The sequence below is a fragment of the Ptychodera flava genome, chromosome 21 (genome assembly GCF_041260155.1).
Source record: "Ptychodera flava strain L36383 chromosome 21, AS_Pfla_20210202, whole genome shotgun sequence".
In the NCBI taxonomy this organism is placed as follows: Eukaryota; Metazoa; Hemichordata; class Enteropneusta; family Ptychoderidae; genus Ptychodera; species Ptychodera flava.
In genome coordinates, this window is record NC_091948.1 from 17269667 (window position 1) to 17290410 (window position 20744).

At 36.4% G+C, this 20744-nt stretch overlaps 1 protein-coding gene across 2 annotated transcripts; it reads left to right on the forward strand.

Annotated features, from left to right (window-relative positions):
* Nucleotides 1-207: 207 nt before the first annotated feature.
* LOC139121586 (dynein intermediate chain 2, ciliary-like) lies at nt 208-20490 on the forward strand. 2 transcript variants are annotated; one of them, XM_070686618.1, is made up of 19 exons: nt 208-364; nt 883-966; nt 2417-2473; nt 3696-3824; nt 4189-4315; nt 6616-6683; nt 8588-8617; nt 9443-9571; nt 10066-10167; nt 13506-13674; nt 14378-14539; nt 15038-15285; nt 15717-15806; nt 16339-16426; nt 16828-17056; nt 17238-17340; nt 17647-17780; nt 18337-18388; nt 19659-20490. In XM_070686618.1, exons 1-19 carry the CDS (start codon nt 338-340, stop codon nt 19755-19757), a joined length of 2127 nt encoding a protein of 708 aa, XP_070542719.1. In that variant the 5' UTR covers nt 208-337; the 3' UTR covers nt 19758-20490. The 2 variants fall into 2 exon arrangements, with proteins under 2 accessions (XP_070542719.1, XP_070542720.1); XM_070686619.1 differs by lacking the exon at nt 8588-8617.
* The last annotated feature ends 254 nt before the right edge of the window (nt 20491-20744 follow it).

Sequence of the window (20744 nt, forward strand, 5' to 3'; positions counted from 1 at the left end):
AGGTATCACTTGCCTCTTTCTAGATAACTAATCTATGTAGCATAACCGATAATATATTATTGAATAACATTACATTTCTATGCTTCTGAATAACTCAAATAAATTTAAATTTGATAATATTATATGTTTTATTTGGTACAAGGCATAAAAATACAAACATTTTCATGAATATGAAGTCGAAAATTTTGAGCAAATAATATTGCGGGCAAAGGACAGAATTACGCATGCGTGGTATCCTTAACAACAAACTACGCAGCGACGGGTTCAAACTCAACTTCGCGGCGGTTTGTCGAATATTCCAATATATCTGATAGTTTAGAAATTTAACAAAGAGAAGATGCCAAGCAAAGCAAAGGGAAAGCAGGTATGATGTCCTGTGTTCGTTACAAAATGCCAACTACTTTCTAATACAAGATCTTGTGCACGAATTTACATGTCAACGTTGCAAATGGGCAGCATCATAGAGTAGATGTTTTGCACGAGATACATTTCTGGCTATCGATTATCATTCCCTTGTTGTACCTAGATGGATTTACAGACACAATTCTATTGATCGAATAGCATGCGAAGCACTCTCACTTTAGATGTTTTTCAAAATATATATTTTCTTTTAACATTTTAGGTGTTTTCACTAATGTGACAGACGAGATAATTGATCCTGACCGTCACCAACGCCAACCTTGTGGCATGGCAACACTCGTTCATGTGCAACTGTGTAGCTTGTGTTGATCAATTAAACCTTAAACCAGAGTCGAAAGTTGTAAGCCGATTTCGACTTCGGACGTTTATCTCGCAAAAATAACAACTTCATTTCTATTTCTCCATTAAAACTCGTTCTTTATACTTATATATGATAATTTATTGATATTTTTTATGTCTTAGGCCACACCTGCTCAACAGCAGGCCGCGAAGAGAGGTCGCCCGAGCCGAGTTAGCGTTGCTCCTGGAAGGGTACCCTTTGCAAGAGTAAGTGAATTTTAGCGAAAAATCTTTGATAATCACACGAAACAAAGTCATGAAAACTTATCGCCTCAGAAATGTATCCAGCTATAGCTATTTGTTAAAAGTGTTTGGTGCCTGTTACTATAGGCTCCTACATGGTATGCGTTGTTTCATTGTGGAGTTTATCATTTTTCCTTCTCGCTTTATAAATGGTTTTAGAGTATTTCTACAAGGAGTGGCATCATTAATGTCTATGAATGCTACATGATATAAAACACATTTAAAGTGACACTGATTAACAAAGTTGACAGTGCTGTTTTGATAGACGGGTAACATTTAAAGTTTCATTTAGATTGAACAGTAATCTAAAAGTAAAAGCATAATGTGAAACATCATCGTTATTAAGATGGAAAAAGTGCTTTTAAAGTTAATGTTGGCATAATGCTTTTAAATCTATTGCTATCAGGAGATGATTGAACTAAAGGAGGTTGGTTTATTCACGATTTTGATGGAAACAATTTTGCATGTTTTACTCTCATTAAAACTATAATTTACACCATTATATCTACACATAAACTTGAATCAATATTGCATGACACACACTGTATAATGTACACTTTGCCTAGTCTCCATATCATGTAACACTGTGAGAATTACAATATAGACAAACTTAATATATTTTTTCTAGGCTAAAAGGGTTTAGTGATACTTTGCATGAAAGTGTGCAATGCTTGTCTGTTCTATGGTCTTGGTAGATACACCAGAAGTAGATCTTTGCCATAGAAGTTCAGAAAGATAAAACATGCGTAAAGTTATAAGAGAGACATGATTTACACACACAATAATTTCACTTTTACAATGAAGAATATATTTGCACAAAGGAAATTGTGTTTCACATGATATTATTGCAAATTGTGACATTTTTAGGAAATTCAGTGTTATGGGACTGCTCTGGTCTGCTATGCTCAACAAACTTGAGTGTCACTCCAGTGTTCTGTCTTAAAACTTATCAAAATCTCATGAAATTATGATTTGCTATGTATGGTAGGGTTGGAAAAATCTCTGGCACATGAGGGGCTCCAGTACCAACCTGGTGTTCCTGCTGTTGTTCTTAATTGTAACACTGTGCTGACCTGTAAGAGTAATTGTCATGGCAAATTCATCAATCTCAGCAAAACAGAAGTGGATTCTAACCACGAACGTTTGGACCAACTTACAGTATCACTGCCAGTGTTTCCTTATACTCATGGCATATAGGAATAGATCTACAACTTTTATATATACGCTTGATAGGTCAATGCAGTTGTCTTTTCTTATCAGTCTCTTCCAATTATAAACTAGTTCATTGAATTAAGCGAAAAAAGGCAAGTGATATCCGGTCATTCTGGACCTGGAATAGGTAGATATGCTTCTTTATGTATCGTGCAACACGAGTAAGTTGTTAACGTCACTTTTTGTTCTGTTCTCTGTTCAGGATGACGATGACATGACAGAGACTGGTGATGGCCAAGGCGGTGAAGACTGGATGCAGGTTAGCTATACTGTGCTATTCTTCATATGTTGTAGTTTAATACTCTGAACAAACAGATCATTACCTCATTTCAAAGGCGCACTCTCATGGCCTAGGTGCACACTGCGGATACTAAGACCACTACTTTCACCCAGTCACACAATTAGATTTACCACTTGTAACTGCGGAAAATGTGCTGCGCTAACAAACAAAGCTCTGTGCTCTTACTAGCATGTGATCACTTTGGACAAATCTTTTTGGTAAAATGTTAATAGATTGTCTTTTACAGAGTAGTGTAATCTATAGTACGAAAACTCAGAGGAAATTAACAAAAACTTCTTGGCCATTGCAACACTTTGCTCACAAGAAACTGTCTCAGTTTGCAAAAGTCAACTAACATTTTCCGTTAACACATATTTTGCTTTGTGGGCCACTCGCTTTTCAAAGGAACATTGACATTTCTGTATAGAGGGTTCAGTCTTCCAAAATACAATTCGTGTTGGAAAAAAACTTCCTTTACATTCCTTTTCACAGGAGCCACAATGAGCAATAACCAGTGCAACATTTTTGTCAAGCGTTATCACATCATGCTTTGAGTGTTTCTTCTCTGTCGTAACACCACGTTCTGTCATTTCCATCAATATTTTTTTTTTACAATTTTTAATTCTGTGGGAAAATGATAACTTGTACAGTAAGTATCTTAGACAACCTGATATCTATGCATGCATGGTTGCTAGTGGATAGATTTGGCTCGGTGCATGATGACCTTGATGCATTGGTTTTTGAACTTGAAATTAGATTGAATGTTGAAAGTGTGAGAGTTTCCGTCTCACAGATTAGTCTATTGTGATGCTTTGTTCCAGGCTACTATTGTACAACTGTAATATTTGATGTGTTTCCTTATCTTAGTAGAAATCCTCATAGCATCCATAGAGAGTCTAGTTAATATGCAGTTAGGTATTCATTGTGTTTTGGTTTGGCATTTCTAAGTTCAGATCGGTGTAAATTGACCCTATACATATCTTATGTTCCTTTTGCATAAACCTAGATTATACTTTACCGTGTAATTGACATTTAAACATGAAATGTAATAGAATGGATGAAATGTTGAAGGTTGCAGTGATGTTCAGTTTGCTTAAAGTATTGTATGGAAATTTTACCCACACACGGGGTAGCTTTTCCACACAGTTTCACTCAAACACACCAAATGCTAATAAGGTTTTGTCTTGTGTTGTGATTACAGCCAAAGACGTTGGTCAAACCTGATGACCAGTTGGATCTGTCAGAAACTGAATTGAAGGAGGAATATACTCGCATATTGACGGCCAACAACCCTCATGCTCCTCAAAACATTGTCAGATTCAGTTTTAAGGTAAGTGATTACATGATAGCATTATCAATAATACACAGTGACTCACACCTTTGTACAGCTTCCTTTACAAAGTCATTTTCAGCAAAATACAGTTTGATATTGGTGTGAAAATGTTTGAACCCCTTTGTGACAGTAGGACAGACGTAGATCTCAAATGTTTTTGATCAAAAGTACTACTATATCACACTGCTAAAACATTACTTATTTTACAACCTGCAGTGTGTCTATTGCACATGTAAGCTTTTATCATTTTTAAATTACTAATTCAAAACCCTCAGATCGAATAATGTAAGACTGATACATTGTTGAATCTAGGCTCACTAATGTTCATTTTATTCCATTTTCCACTTTCTCTTTTCTACAGGAGAGATGTTTCAAGCAGACATCTAGCGTTGATCAGTTGGCCATTCATTTTGCATTGGATGGTAACATGCTTCACAAAGATTCTGATGAAGCCAGGAGACAGTTGGCGAAAATGGGTGTTGGAGAAGGTAAGTATTCAACAAATCCGACATGCCAATGTCAGCATGACATGTTGCAGACAGGACATGTAGAGGTGCATGAAGTATAATTGTGTCAGTTTAGTTACTCTTATTGGCGAAAATACAGTGATCTGATTTGTTGAGAATTGAAAATAATCATGCTATATTTGTAATATAGCATGGTTGGAACACACAAGCTCTCAGCTTGAGAAAAATTTCTTTTTTGACATTTCACTCCATAATTTGATATACTGTTATGATATAATAACAAAAATCCACTTCAGCAATGGGTATACCACTCGTTTTTGACCAGTTCATTCCATATATGCACTGGCTTTGGCTCGTGCATTTATGTTGAGAACTGTCAAAATCTCATGGTATACCGACGTTGGGCATGGTGTATTGTTTAAATATTAAATGATAACAGCATACATAGGTTTTGTTCAAACTACTTGTAGTTACACCATTAAACCTCTGAGACAATGCATACAATTGAAAATTATCAAATTGAATATATATATACTCTGCCAGAATCATCGTAATTTACTTTCAATATTATTGTTCAAGATTGTATACTGTTTTGTTGTTACTAACTTTTCACAGCACTGCAATGGTTAACTGTATATGTCTTGTTTGCCTTGTTAAATGTATGTCAGTGAGAAGAAACTCTGTTAATTTGGTTTTTTTGCATCAATATTCATGCAAATTTATTATTTCATAATTTAACGTTATTGAGGTGTCAAATATGACACTTAGTGATTTTTATCCAGAAGAACTTGAAGCGACTGTTTTTCAGAGCTGCCAATGGTTTGATTGTACTTATACAATGTTTTCTGAACATTATCAAACTAACAGCATGATTCATAATTTTTGCTATTAAGAAAGTGCTGATAAGTTTTAGGGAACATCGTTGAAATTTCACTTTTTCCGTATCATGTTGTAGACTTTCTTAACAATCTCCCATTTTGCACTTAAGGCTTTTATGCACTACGAACCAAAAGTGGTAGGTTATTTTGCACTGAAACAATCTTTTGCATGCTCTTTCCAGTTTGATGTTTTGTCTGTGTAGCAAAGGATTCTGCGAAACCTGCATACTGACACTTGGAATGATGCAGCGCTGTTTGTTCTGCAGGTGTTTGTGTGTGCGTGTTTACCCTTGGCAGATTGCATTGCAAACTGTCAGTTCAAGAAATTACTGTCTGGCCGCCTATTCCAGAAAACTATGCCATGGCTATTAGCAAAGTATTTTTGGTCACCTTGTGTATTCCACACTTTGTCGAGGCTTCACATCAACAGGCATGATAGGTTCTGAATTCAACTGTACATTAAAATGACACCAATGGAGCACTTCAAAGCACAATGATCCACTTTCAAAATGTTTGCAAAATTTTCCTTGTTGCTAGCTGTGGTTAGTTTTGTATGATAGTGCGTCTAGATAGTTTGAGAATGCAGTGTATAGCTTGATGCTGTGTTGGTGCTGCGGCCCAAGGTGTTCATTGTCATCAACAACTTACATCTTCATAAAGTGTATATATGTGGCATTCCTATACATGTGATTTACAGTCACAAGGCTTTCCTTCTAATATACTGAACTCAAGATTGACAAGCAGTATAGTCTGTTATTGTCTCATGTTCCTTTAACAAACTTCGTCACAGCTACCAGCCGACTTAGATGAGAGCTTCAAATTTTTTTCAATGTTTCAATGCCCGTTTTCTCAAGTTTTTGTGTCATCTGATAGCAGCAGTACAACTTCATGTGAAATCATTTGAAGTTAAGTTTTGATCCTCCAGTAAACAAACCTTTAGGGTGATAAGAACTCCAAAATGATGGTATCATCTAGCTTCTGCTCATACTTTTGATAAATACTATTTACAGTGGACATTATTGCATTAAACATTGACAGAGCAAAGTTGCCGGAAAACACAGTCATAATTTCAGGACAAAATGACAGAAACACACTCGTAATTTCAGGACAAAATGACAGCTCTCTCTAAATGAATGTTCAGAGAAAAATAATTTAACTGAAGTAAATTTTACAGGAAAATGAAGATATCCACCATCCTGTATATTTTTTGCTTTTAAGTGTGATTCCATATTAGCCCTGGTATTTGAGAATGTATTTATTTGAAATCCCTCTCCAAGAGGTCTCGTTAGTTTTCTTGCTTGTGGTCTCATGCGAGTTTTCAGCCAAGCACTTTAAACAACAGCATACTTGAATTGCATTTGTTATTTTTAACTGTCCAAATGAAATGAAACTCAAACAAAACAAGTGAAACTAACAAAAAGTTCTTCTGTTTTTATCATTCAGCCATCAGTGAACAAACCATCAGTGAAGCAGGAGAAGAGAAGAAAGAAGAAGCAGAAGAAGAGAAAGAGGTGAGAAAATACTTGGAATATATTTAACACCCAAATACAAGCTCACAATACCGGTATTTTAGTCTAAATTTACATGTGCATCACGATTTCATCAAAAATGTAACAGGATTTTTATAAACCATTACTCCAGCCATGCCATGATCAATTGAATATTTCGTTATCACAGACGAAATGTGATTTTACCAGTTCAGGTTTGATTCAGTAGGGATGTGCTATCTTACTTCAAACAAGACTACTGTGTACAACATGCATGATTCTACTGAGGAATAGAAAGGACATGATGTGTTTTAAAGACTCAGTACGCCCAAGGAATCATGTGATGGTGGTACAAACAAACCCATGTGTAAAGATGCATATGGAAATACATGTATTTCTAAGCATGGTTGTGCACCTGGTGATGTTTGTACTGTACGCCATTTGAATTCCGGATTTAACCTATTAGCATGTCTGCCGTAGATCTGAGTATGGCATTTGACATAGGGGGAAACGAGATCTCCCCCAGTCCTCGCTTTTGAAATATTTGATCATGAATCAAAATCTCCAGTGTACTCAAGCCATTCTGAATTTGTATACAGAGTATACTTGAATATAAATGCAAGTTTGTAAACATGCATAGACATTTGCCACTTTTCATCACAAAGTGCAAGGAAATATTGTATCAGCATTCCGGTGAAAATATAACATATGATGTCAGTCTTCAGTGTCCATCACCTGTTGAACACTGCAATACTTCCTGTGTGACATTGTATTCCAGAGAAGATACAGTATGTAAACATTCTACCACAAAGTGAAAGTTTTAAATGACAAGGAGTTTCCTTTTAATCCTTTGAGTGCCAAAGTCAATTTTTGTCACCTTTCAAAAATATAATGCAGACAATTTTTTATCAGATCAAGACAATTTTTTTCCAGCTTTATCTACCATTTTGATCAAGAATTGTAGGCAATTAAAAGTTATATCCATCTGCTCCAAAATTATCATAATAATTACAAAAAAGGAAAAAAAAATTGGCAAAATGTTGCACTAGAATTTTGGAGGGAAAAATTACAGCTCTCAAAGGGTTAAAATCATTGTTCACCAGAGGATATCAATCAGTACTTCCCACTCTACCACATTAGCCAAGTAATATTAGCACGGACAATTTTTTTCTCCTTGTCTGTGATATTACCGGTAGTACTAGTAGTTCATGTCATTTTCCATTCCTCTCTGACGATATCAATTCATTTTCCTAACCTTCCTCCTCCATTAAAAAAGAGGACAGAGGGGGAGATTGAGGAATGTGAGTTTGAGTCTGTCTTTGGTGATGATGAGGATGATTATAATGATGATAATGAGGTGGGTCTGTAATTTATCAACAGTGTTACCACCCTGTACTCTTGACCCCTTCTTGAGACCCAGCTAGCCCAGAAATGAGTTTTGCAAGAAAAAAATGTGCACTTTCATGCAAAATGAAAAGAATGATGTTGATGTACTTTTTAGTGTACCCATCATATTTCCGTATGGAACTGGCTTGTGTTTTGTAGACATGCCCAGTCATTGGGATTGACGATCATGGTTACCCCCTGCAACCTTTTTTTTTTCAGCATGCTCCCGTATTTCAGCATGGCTGTTACACATGTTCGTGAGAGTTTTGTACGCAGACAGATGTACCAACAAATACACAAACACTGATGTACAACTAACATACCAACACACTGCAGTCACCATTCTATACATGTACACATAAACGGAGTGTGTTTTAATAACAGATTTCAACCTGTGTGTCCTAGTGTGCTTATTCCATTTTATAATAAGGCGTAAAGTTTCAGCTTTCATGCCGTTTCCCATGCTGTTTCCCATTCCATTACTGAATTTCATCTCACACATATTTCTGCTCCGTGCATTTTAAAACTCGCATTTAATATAGGGTGCAAAGACTCCAGTTACGTCGCCAGAGGTGAGAGTGTACATCATTTATTATCGGTGTTAATATAGGGAGTAAAAGCATAGGCATATACTCAAAAGAACTGGTAAATTTTCCAAACTATCCTTCCTGTCTAGCTATGCTCCATTACCTCAGTTGTAGCTACCATCTGCAGTTGTAGAGTCCTCTGACAGTCACAATCTATGCTGGTATATCCAAAGTCTAACAAATTACTTTACCTCTGATCAGTGTCATCTCTCATTGCTTTGTTAATCGTTTAATACTCTTCATATACTTGTCATTGCCTTGTCATCTTTCCAGAAATCTCACTGTGCCCTACACCTGTTCTGCAAATATTCCTAGATCTTTGTTATCGGTGTGAAAAAGAGAAAGAATGAGTACAGTAGATCGCTTTGTAACCTTTCTTTAATCATAGTGTTACTGTAGATCTGGCTCTCTGTATGTAAAAAAATGTAAAATTTCATGAACTTTTCTCCCAACTGTGTGTTTGTCAAAAGCTGTAGCTGTTCATTGCATACTATATTTCAGTGATCTTAAAAAACACTTCACAAGAACATCACTCTACACACTGACAAAATCCACAATATTTTTTCACAAATCAACACCTTCATATTCACCTCTGGTTATTTAGCATCGTGACAGCTAATCACCAAAATGTCTGCTTGCAGAAAAAGGGTTTGTATTATGCCATTGCAAGAGTAGTCTGTGTGCACACGTGTGTGCATAGTTTGCCCCACGTCTTGCATCCACAGGTACACAGTGTTACCGGTTGCACATTGAACCTCGTGATAGTAATGTTGTACTTTGTCTGGTATTTTCTTTGAAACGAACTCGCAGGGAGCTGAAGAGGCAGGCGATAAACGAGAGGAGGAAACCACAACACCAGCACCGACAGGTGGTCAGAAACTGACCAATCAGTTCAATTTCAGTGAGAGAGCATCACAGACTTACAACAACCCATACAGAGTAAGTACACAGCTTCCTCTAATGGGAAATTTGCCAATTATGCATGTATCTGTATGTACAGGGTTCGTACACTCCCGGAAAGTACCGGTAGATGAAATTCCTTTAATTTCAAATCCTCCTTGAAAGTCCCGGAAAGGTTCTGGAAAATTTATAATGCACCCACAGTTTTCAAAAATCATAAGATTATCAGTTGTGATATTGTAAAAATGATTTGTAAAATGACATGTAAAAATGATATATTGTATAATTGAAATCTGGAAAATGATATTTTGAACCTAAAAAGTCCTTAAAAATTGCTGAATAATTGCTTGACAATCCTTGAATTTTCAGTGAGTGTGTGGACCCTGTATGTAATTGTGAGTTCACACTCTCTTCTATTAGATATCAACGTATCTATGTTTGTGTTTTACCAATAGAATCTATCACACATGTTTTTAAATTCATGTCATCAACTCATATTTTGACTGATAAACGGTTTGCCCTGTCACCTGCAGGAACGTGGTACAGCCACAGAACCTCCTCCAAGAGCGACGTTTTCTTCAAACGCCACTCAGTGGGAGATATATGATGCATACGTAGAAGATCTTGAAAGACAGGTAACTGACAGATTATCATGCCGATTAACATAGAGTAATATCAGCTATCGCTTCAGTTAAACCATGCATTAAATACAAATACACTTCATATCAAAGTGGCATGGTCTTTCGTGACATCATTGATTCCAACAATCAATATTGGACCCTGAAATTACAGTTGGAACATGCGAAATTAAGAAATGAGGATGTTTTAAGGGTGTCGGTAATCTCTAACTCAGATTACAAACTTATCATTGATGAACATGCCATTACCTGAGCTTGGCTGTTGAAATACCAACTTCTCCAAAATACGTCAATTTTTTATCAGTTTTGTGAGATTCATGCTTGTAACTTCAAGGTCAAATATTTACTGTACCATTGGTATCAACATACCGTATCTGAAAATGCTACTGTTACCGAAGACAATGTGACATATATGCATTTTCTGATATGTATTTCTGTTTTCGATATAATGTTAATCAGGGTCCATCCCAGCTTGTAATATTGCTCATGGTGATGTCGTTTGTGAGCTTCATCATTCATCCAGTAGTACACTTCACAAAACAATACTTCAAATTTATTCTACAAAGTGTATATTCCTCAAGACCAAACCAGCTCACACTTTAGAAATGTACATCTGTTATTGTAAGATGGGCATATATCTTTAGTACTAGTCACTTATTCAGTTCTGAAGTGCTTGAAAGTTTTTGTACATAAATTGATGTCCTTCAAAACAACCTTTGGTGAAAAGAGATTGTATCATGAGAATAAGCAGATAAGGTTGGCATCAGCTTACACAGAACAATTATCTCCAACCAAAAAACTACATTCATCGAAATAAAGAAAAACCACATCTTTCCAAGCGTGTGATATTTATGGATGATATGACCGATTAATGATTTGTTCTTGATGTTTTTCTTTTCCCCCTTTATCTATGGTTTGTGGCCTTTATTTCACTGGTACAGGACGCTTTAAAGGTTGCTCTTCATTTGTTCATTCACATTATTTCTTGGTTCTCTTGATCATTTCATACCATCTAGTAGTCATATTTCTCCATGCAATAATTTGCTTTGCAATTTCCTTTCGTCTGTTCTCTTTCTTCATTCATAATTCAGTGGGAAATTATGCTAAAGACCTCTTTATAGTATGCTCCAAAACACTTGAAAAGTGCATACTATCGACTCTATCATGTCCTTTCCTATATAACCACAAGGCTACCATGTTTTTGCTGATAATTGAACTCTACACCTCGTAGACACTGTTTTCCTTTCAGAATAAGTTTACATAAATAATGCTAGTATTTTCGTTTCAGCTGCATGCCTCTCTTTGTAGAGTTCCTGTGTGTTCACGATACAAATGTTAATGCCTTGTTTCAAGTGGCAGTATCAGATTTCACCATGTATTTTCCCCCACCAAATCCCTCACCTAACCATCACTGACTTGATACCTAACAGTTGAGTCAATACACGCCTTGTGAACTAATTTTTGGCATATCTGACACATACGCATGCCAGTCAATCTGTTTTGAATGTCACAAAAACCTCCCAAAAATACAAAAAATGTTATTTGTCAGTGATTGGAACAAACACGATCATGACACAAGAGTTGTTGAAATTTTTTGATTGATATATAAAATTACGCCCCTTTCCCACAAATGAAAGCAGGCTGATCAAATAACCAGCGATCTCTATTCTGCTAGCAAGTAAAGACAGTAGATATTGCTGCATTTGAAACAGAGCTCTCTGAAAATAAATAAAACAACAGGCATTTCTCTAAATCTTTCAGTTCCCAGAACTGGACAAGAAACACACACACTGATTATTGTGATTTTTTTTTCCTGTTTGTTTTTTTTTTCTCTGTTTTTTTATATCTCTTTCCCCCATCAATTTGCATGCACACTATGTCGGCGTTGTACAATGGAAAACAACTGAATACAGGCTGAGGTTGGATTATTATATATTTACATTCATGTGTGCTGTATAACAACATTCTCATATTAACACCTAAGATGCACTTAACACACTGTCTACATGCATTAATATAACGCAGACCATCCTACTACCTGTTTAACTTTGCACTGTGTTACACTAGCTAGATCAAGTAATGATATACCGTAAGAAAGCAATCAAGAACTCTTCTATTAGATTTTTCTAAAAATTAACTTTAATACATCTCTCATCTTTTGTTAATCTGGCGAGTTCTCCTGATGTAAATGATAAAACTCCATCATTGCAGGTGTAAAAAAGAACAATCAGTAAAAGTAAACCTCAATTGAAAAGGAAGCTTTTGCTGAGTGTTGTCACTTCTGATTAATCAAACTGGGTTACGAAGATCACGTGCCTATATTCACATTTCCCATCAGGCTTTGTATCACAAAACTACTGCCATATCAAATCATATTTAGAGTAACTATAATTCAAAGCAAATAACGACATGCATCCCACAGAAGTTAAATATCTGCAATTAAAAGAAAAAATCACCAGGCCACATACTCATAACTTACGTGAAGCAAGCAGCACACCATAGCCAGGGAACAAAGACTTCATAATATCAACCTTAAGCCTGCTTGTTGCCACCAAAACTGCAGGAATATGTTTTCCGCAACCAAATAGAAGATACTGGGACTCATTCCATTCAGCTTTAAAGAAGCACATTTAATTGTTATGTAGGACATACGTCATTACCAAATGTCTCTTCATGCCAAACACGTTGACGTAAATGTCTCCTGTACATACAATATCACAGCTCACAGTTTACACTCTCTATGCTAAGGTTTATCTCAGTAATCCAGAGTCCTTTTTTGACACTTGCATGACATAATAGAATAATGATTTCTCCAAGTGAAGCATCTTTATACAATTATATGCTTAAAGAGTGCTGCCTTTAATGGAAATTGTATAACATAGTAGATAGTATTCTGGGTAGCTCACTTTTTTAAAACTGTCAGGGCAACCTCTTCAAGTCTTGTTTGTCGTAGCAACAGTGTTTTAGTAGTATCTCTAGGATACCTAGTTCACACCCTCTTCTGACGTGAGCTTGGCAACACTTTCGAATGTTTCATTTTTAAACAACTTGCGAATGTTTCTTGTTTGCCTGCTCACCCACTGTGCCTGACGATGCACTCTTCCAGCCTGTTTGCAGTTTGATGATTGTTGTGTACAAGCAGATCACACATAAATCTACTTTTTCGCTGAAAAGAAAAAAAAGGACAACTCCTTCCATTTTCCTGTCCAACACTCTGTTGGCTAGTGTCGTCTCAGTATCAAGAAAATGTGCAGAGGTAGTTGAAGCATAGAGTAGTGCCTCCCAGCTTCTAACCCGAGTATACTCAAAGTATCGTCGTTGTGTCAATACCACAGGAAAAGTCCAAAGAAAAGAAACAAGCAATGCTGAAGAAAGACGAGGAAAAGACAAAGAAGAAACTAACAGCGGTTGAAACCCAGGGAGACGACATTTCCCGGATTGCCAGGGCTGCCAAGATCATGGAAAGGATGGTCAATCAGAATACATTTGATGACATTGCACAAGGTGAGTATCTTCTGCTGCATGATTTCATGATAATCTGATTTATCAGAGAGGCAATAAAGTCTGTAAAACTGAAAGATCCGTCGCTCCAGGGGAGGGTAGAGAGCGCCCTCAGGCGACGGATCTTTCAGTTTATGAAGTCTACCATGTATTAGCAAACACCTTTACAGCAGCATTGGTGTATTTGTCTGGCGTTTGAAAATCTGTCACTCTAATTTCAAAATTTTCACAGTTTGACAGCCACATGATAAAAATTTTTATAAAACATTATATAAAGTTTTCACGAAACGTTTATAAAGTAGCTTGTGTAATAAAACAGAAAGGTAATTGTGACGAGTTTGACCAAGACTTAGATACCTGAATCATATATGTTTTATTCCCACTCTTCCATCTTTGCAAGCTCTTAGCATTGCCTACACCAGATTCTAAAGTACCCGGTCAATATTTCAATCTGTACGAAAATCAGGACCATTTCACTGCCTTCCCTTTGACACATGTCCAGATTATATTCTTAGTCAGTCTTGATGCATTAGCTGCAGAATACTACTTTTGACAGTGCTTTTTAGTAAAGCATGAAAAAGCACAGATATTAAAGTTGAGACAATGAGTTGAATGACTCAAACATACATTAATTAAAACTTTACATTGGTCATTATTTTCTGTGCGTCGAGTAAACAAGTATGTGCTGTAACTTTACTCATTGCAGATTTCAAATACTGGGAAGATGTGTCGGATGACTTCAGAGACCAAGAGGGAACGTTACTTCCTCTCTGGAAGTTCTCCTATGAGAAAGCTAAAAGACTGGCTGTCACTGCTTTGTGCTGGAATCCAAAGTATATTGATCTCTTCGCAGTAGGACACGGATCATGTAAGTTTCATGGAAGACATTTTTCAATTTCAAAACTCAGGATGTACCAGTACTCAATTTTTACTCACAATGTGTGCGCATATACCATATGACAACGAAATTTATCTCTTTCATGATATTTCCTCCAATCATAACTTTACTCTACTTCAAAACAAGTGTTGATAGCCCTTTATTTAACCCGCTCACCCCAAAGCCCTGCAAATCTATAATCAGCATTGATAACAGTAGGTTTTGCAAAACCATGGTGGTGAAAGAGTTAGTGGACGAAAGATAATTTTTGCTCTACTCAGCTATTCACAAGCTAGTTATAATGGTAAGATGGAGATCAGACATGATATTTAGCCAATTGTATAATTAAAGAGTCTAGACTCATGGTTTAAACCTATTGCTTAAGTGATGTGACTATACCAACAATCCTAGAATTTAGAAACCTTGATATGCTTTCAACTTGATCACTTAACCATAACGGTAACCTTTATTTCCCACTTTTCCTCATAGATGACTTTATGAAGCAGTCACAAGGCATGCTGTGCTGTTACTCCTTGAAGAATCCATCCTTTCCTGAATATATTTACCCTGTCGACAGCGGCATCATGTGTCTAGATATCCATCCGGAGCATCCCTACCTCTGTGCTGTGGGGTTCTATGACGGGTCAGTCGGTGTCTACAGCGTTGTTGAGAAGAATGTTAAACCACTGTACAGGAGCACAGCCAAGACAGGCAAACACACAGACCCTGTGTGGCAGGTGAGCAAATTGGTTGATGATTCAAGTCGTGAAACAATCAAATATATTTACCCATCGTAGTACCATAGTTGATATTTCACATATTTCAGTTTCTGGAAAACTTTCTGAGTAAAAATTTGTAAATGTAAAAGTTTCGGCATGATATCACTGGCATCATTTGACAAACCATTGCCAAACATTGTATTGACACCCAATGCTCATACAGCAAAACTTGATAGTGTAATAATATGATGAGCTTTTAACAGAAAACTGGGGGCCTGTTCTGCTGCATAAATTCCACAAACCTTTGGCAATGACCAAACTAAAATTTAGAAACGTTTTTGACCCATTGATTGTGAGAAGGCAAATATGTCTAATATTGCTGACAAGTAAAATAGCTCATTTGTTTTAAAATCCACACACTTTACAATAGAGTTTCTGTTTTGTTTTAGGTTGCATGGCAAAAGGATGATCTGGACAACAATCTGAATTTCTTCTCCGTGGCATCAGACGGCAGAGTGGTGTCATGGACATTAGTCAAGGTAAATGATTGACTCATGTTTTGTGGCAGTGAAAAGAAGACAAAGATTGCTGTATTGACAGTGATAAGTGCTTGGCCAACTGAAATACAGCCCAAAGTGCAGACTAAAATTAACTCCCTCCAGCTTTTGTCTGGTTGGACAGTCATTGCACTCTAGAGATGTGTTAGCTTCAGATAAACAAATTACTGTACTGGACTTGCGTTACACTTCCTGTCTATGTCCATGAATTATATAAATGATTATTCAAGCAATTTTGTTGCATTCCATTTGCTTGATATTTCATAATATATCTTCTCATCATTCAGCCTATACTAAAAACGTTTGGTCTCATCTCTGCTACTTTCAATGTGTTTGGTGAAATCCATGTATCGGCATTGGGAGCATGTAGGTTCATACTGAAATTAAATAATTTTACTATTTATTCGTGAATGATATAATCATCAAAACACTCAATATCACAGCCTCTTTCTTTTACTAGACACGTGGGAATTTTCTTTCTCTAAGTTTCCTGTGTTTATTTTATTTTATACAGAATGAATTGATTCATACTGACATTATCACACTGAACATGGATGGAGCACCAGAAGAAGGCCCTGATGGCACACAGATTGTTACGCTAGGTCAGTTCATTTATACAGCAATATTTTCAGAAATCATGATCTTTATCAACATTTTACAATCCCATCTCTGAATCATCAACGTAGCATTGCATATTTCTTCTTTTACTTAGCTTGATATGCATATTTTTATAATCAAAAACATTTTTTTCTTTGCTATAAACTTTAAGAAATCAGGCACAGTCTGAATAACTGAATCATCAAGATTTAATTGTCTTTATCCAAAAGATGTTTGTTTCCTTCAGAAACCAATGGGTCTTCTTTATTTGTGTACTCAATACCCTTATCATCGGAGAGGTACCAATCACATATTGTCATTTGATCTTCAGACTGTGACTTCAGTATTGATTCAGGAACATTTTATGCAAATTGATGAAACTCAAAAAACATCTATATCTTTTCAGGCTCCGGTACTTGCTTTGATTTCCACAAGCAGACGGATTATTTATTCTTAGTTGGCACGGAAGAGGGCAAGATTCACAAATGCTCCAAAGCCTACTCTAGTCAGTTCTTAGACACATTCGATGCCCATCACATGGCAGTCTACAAAGTCCAATGGAATACATTCCATCCAAAGATCTTCATCTCATGCAGCGCTGATTGGAGTGTTAAGATATGGGATAGCTCATTCACGTAAGTTCATTATCAGTCTGCGAGACTTATTGACTTATTCTGTTATCGGCAACTCTAAACCTCAGCTATATCATATTCCTTTTGAGTTATGAAATTCTTTATTTTTAAACCTCTATGGGACACAGTAGCACTTCTGTACATGTCCTTCACTTCATCAAGTTATTTGCATTGTCTTTTGCAGGAAAGGACCGATGTTCACCTTTGACCTTGGCAGCTCCGTTGGAGACGTTGCTTGGGCACCATACTCATCAACCGTGTTTGCTGCTGTCACAGCTGACGGAAAGGTTGGCATTCCCGTATTCTGTTTTTATATCACTGAAAACATTATCTTGTGTCAAGATTTAGAAAGAGAGGCAAAAAGTAGAAAGTGCGGTTGTATAAAGGGCCAAAAACAATGATACAATGTACAGTCGCGCTAAATGGCAAACTTTCAATTTTGTGAAGAACTGTCGTGTATGTTTTTAACTTAAAATTGTTTAACTCCACTAACTCATCTCAACTATGACTAGTCTATTGCCGTGTGAAGTCAGCACCCATGTTGTTTAAGGATACACAGTATCAGACTGTATCGGTTCTGTTTTCTTCGCCAGGTATTTGTGTATGATCTGAACATCAATAAGTATGAACCGATATGTGAGCAAGCAGTGGTGCAGAAAAAGAAGACCAAACTGACACACATAGCATTCAATCCAACACATCCTATTGTGGTTGTTGGTGACGACAGGTACGCTCTTGGTCTCGTCTGGAAATGGGTTTAAGGTTGTATGGGCCTCAAAATTGAAAGACTTAAGATGTTGCACAAATTTTCCCCAATGAAACTTATAACTATTTGCTTTTAAACTCTAGAATAGAAAGTGGGGATCATTGTGCAAATGTTGGTACTGTGGAAAAAAATTGCCTTAAAGGGACACAGTCGGCCATTTTTCATGAATTTTGTTTGATACAAGATACTACTTATATGGTTTGACATGTTGAAAGACAGTGAATGAATGGGTGACCATGCATATATTCGACCCTGGTTTTAGACACGATACATGAAACCATCACGAAAATCAATTAATGGTCATATACTATCACTGTATGTGTTCACATTATTCTATGTTATATGGAATAACATTGACAGTGGTAGTTAGGGGTTAAAGGTTGAGGTATATAGGTATGCAAGTTAGAAACTTTGGTAACATAGTGGGTGTAAAGGGAGCTGAGATGACATTTGTTGTTTTTTCACTATTAACGAAGTCCTGATGCAGTTTGACATTATTTGCTCTCTCATTTTACAGAGGTCATGTCACCAGTGTAAAGTTGTCTCCAAATCTCAGAAAGGTGCCAAAGGTAAATATTCATTAATTATATTCATTTTGGCATCGTAAAATTTTCAAGTGAATGAGTTACATCGTGTGTCCTGATATCAAAATTGTGTAACAGATACTTTAGTTCTGTGTTATCAAGACGCACCTATTCCTGCTACTCAGACTACACATATTGGAAATGCCATAGAAGTATTCAAATTCTCATGGTGCAGGCATACAACATCAACTTGCAAGTTTGTCAAGTACCGTAATCTAGCAAAAATCTTTGACTGACTATTAGAGATAAATGAAATTGAGTTGTAATGAACAGCATGCAGTCTAACGTCTTACGCATAATTTCTCCAAAAGAGTGGTGCCTCGATTGGTGATTACATCAAGGGTAATACAGAGCAAATTTCATGAATTTTACCTTGCATGAAATACTCGTTTGTGGATATTGACAGTAATGCGAGATATGAACTTTGTTTTGAGTGCTGTAGTACTATTCCCAGCATGGCATTGGTGATACCCTATCATATTTAACACAGTTGACATATGTTCCCATGACTGCAAACCATAGTCTGATGGCTGGGTTTCCCTCACTGATTTGTTTTCATTCCGCGTTGATTTGATCCAGCATGAAACCCAGACTTTTGTGTACCAGGAAACTACCATTTCTGTTTCCTCATGCAACACACATGTACATACGGCTGTAAGATATTCAAATAGAATGCTCATTTAGGCACATAGCATTATGACATGGAAGCAGCCCAAAATGTAGCAATGTCACCCTTCAGTGGTGCTATTACCATTTGACCTACTCTGAAACAAAATGTTGCATTCTGACTATAACGATGTTGTATGGAAAATGGATGCATAAGACCCTTTATGATAGTGGTACAAACAAACATATGTGGAGAACTGCGTACTCAGAAATACACATAGTTCTATCTATGTTGCTGCTCATGGTTTTGTTTGTACCCATAATCCATTGGAATACTGGGTTTAACCCCATTGCATAGGTGTTTTTGGGTTAAACTACAGCATTGCTTTACAAGTACATGTCTTGAGATAAGGGCTGATGTGATTTGGAAAAAATAACATAACTTCAATGAAAATCTCAAATTGATTCTGTATGCCAAAATGTTTTCTGTGCTGTGATGTTCAGTGACAAATATCTGGGATCAAAGATGTCACAAATATGTACTGCATGTTACACTGACGTGCTGTACCCCTTACAATACTATCTTCCATGCGACTTAGGTGAGTCTCCAGTGACTGACACAACTGTTTTTATATTTTCACTCGTGCAGGAAAAGAAGGGAGTGGACACTCAAAAAGGACCCGAGGTGGAGATTGCCAAGATGGATAAACTCTTAGCATTGGTCAGAGAACCACCCCAAAACAAATAAATAGACCTTCCATAAAAAATGAATATCAAATGTTTCCTGATCTTGAGAAGGATCTTGAATACATAAAGCAATGTTTGTCACACCCTCTCTAAACACTACAACAAACCTAGGACTTGGTCTGTGTCTTAATGTACAGTACAGTACAAAACAGTACAGCTGTATGCAAGTGACATTTTGTAATCACTAAACAAGAATACTGTGAGATACCTTTCTACACTTTCTATCAACTAGAATTTGTAGAATGAACACTTTGTATTATATTACTTGACATTCTCACTGAAAAATATACATAAATTAATATTAAATGTCTTATTTAACCAAAGGTTGCAATTACTAGAAAGTTCTTAGTTTCATTGTAGTAAAATTAAACTCATTCGTTTACATTTTCCCTTTTTTTCCTTGTGTTATAGCATATTGAAAATTCTTGTTGTGTACGATGCTTATGGTAGGAAAATACTTGGGCAAATACTTGTACAATGATTGTATATTACTTTAACATTTGCGGAGTACACTGGTTGATTCCAGTGTGTTTCAATTCCTGTGTACATGCTGTATTGGTCCCATGTATTTATGGACCTATTGAGAATGCATATTTTTTAATCTATTGCAATAGTTAATTAAGTGTACAAACTTTGCGTGTGGTAGAGAGGGCTGGTGAACTGCCATACAGCTCTTCATTCCATTGTAAATTCAATGTGTATTTTAAATAAAAAAGTTCCTTATTAAAGATGTATCTTTGGAGTAGCTTTGTTTTGTCTTCAAATATTTTACACACAGTTGCTATTTCAGGATTCCAAGTCTGTGAGATCAACGCCTAGGTTTTGACGAGACTCCATCCATTTTTACTTCAGGAAAAGGAGTTGCCCGTTGCCACACACACACTTCTAATGGTGGTTGCAACAATAAATTTAAATCGTACATCATAGTTCTATGTATTTCACCAAGCAGTTGGAGATCTGATGATATTTCTATATCAGTACCTACAAG

Excerpts from the sequence above, each read along its gene's own strand:
- LOC139121586 (XM_070686618.1), top strand. The coding sequence starts at position 338 with ATGCCAAGCAAAGCAAAGGGAAAGCAG. Across the intron at positions 6,684-8,587 it reads AAGCAGAAGAAGAGAAAGAG|GGTGCAAAGACTCCAGTTAC; the intron begins GTGAGAAAATAC and ends CATTTAATATAG. Across the intron at positions 8,618-9,442 it reads CTCCAGTTACGTCGCCAGAG|GGAGCTGAAGAGGCAGGCGA; the intron begins GTGAGAGTGTAC and ends ACGAACTCGCAG.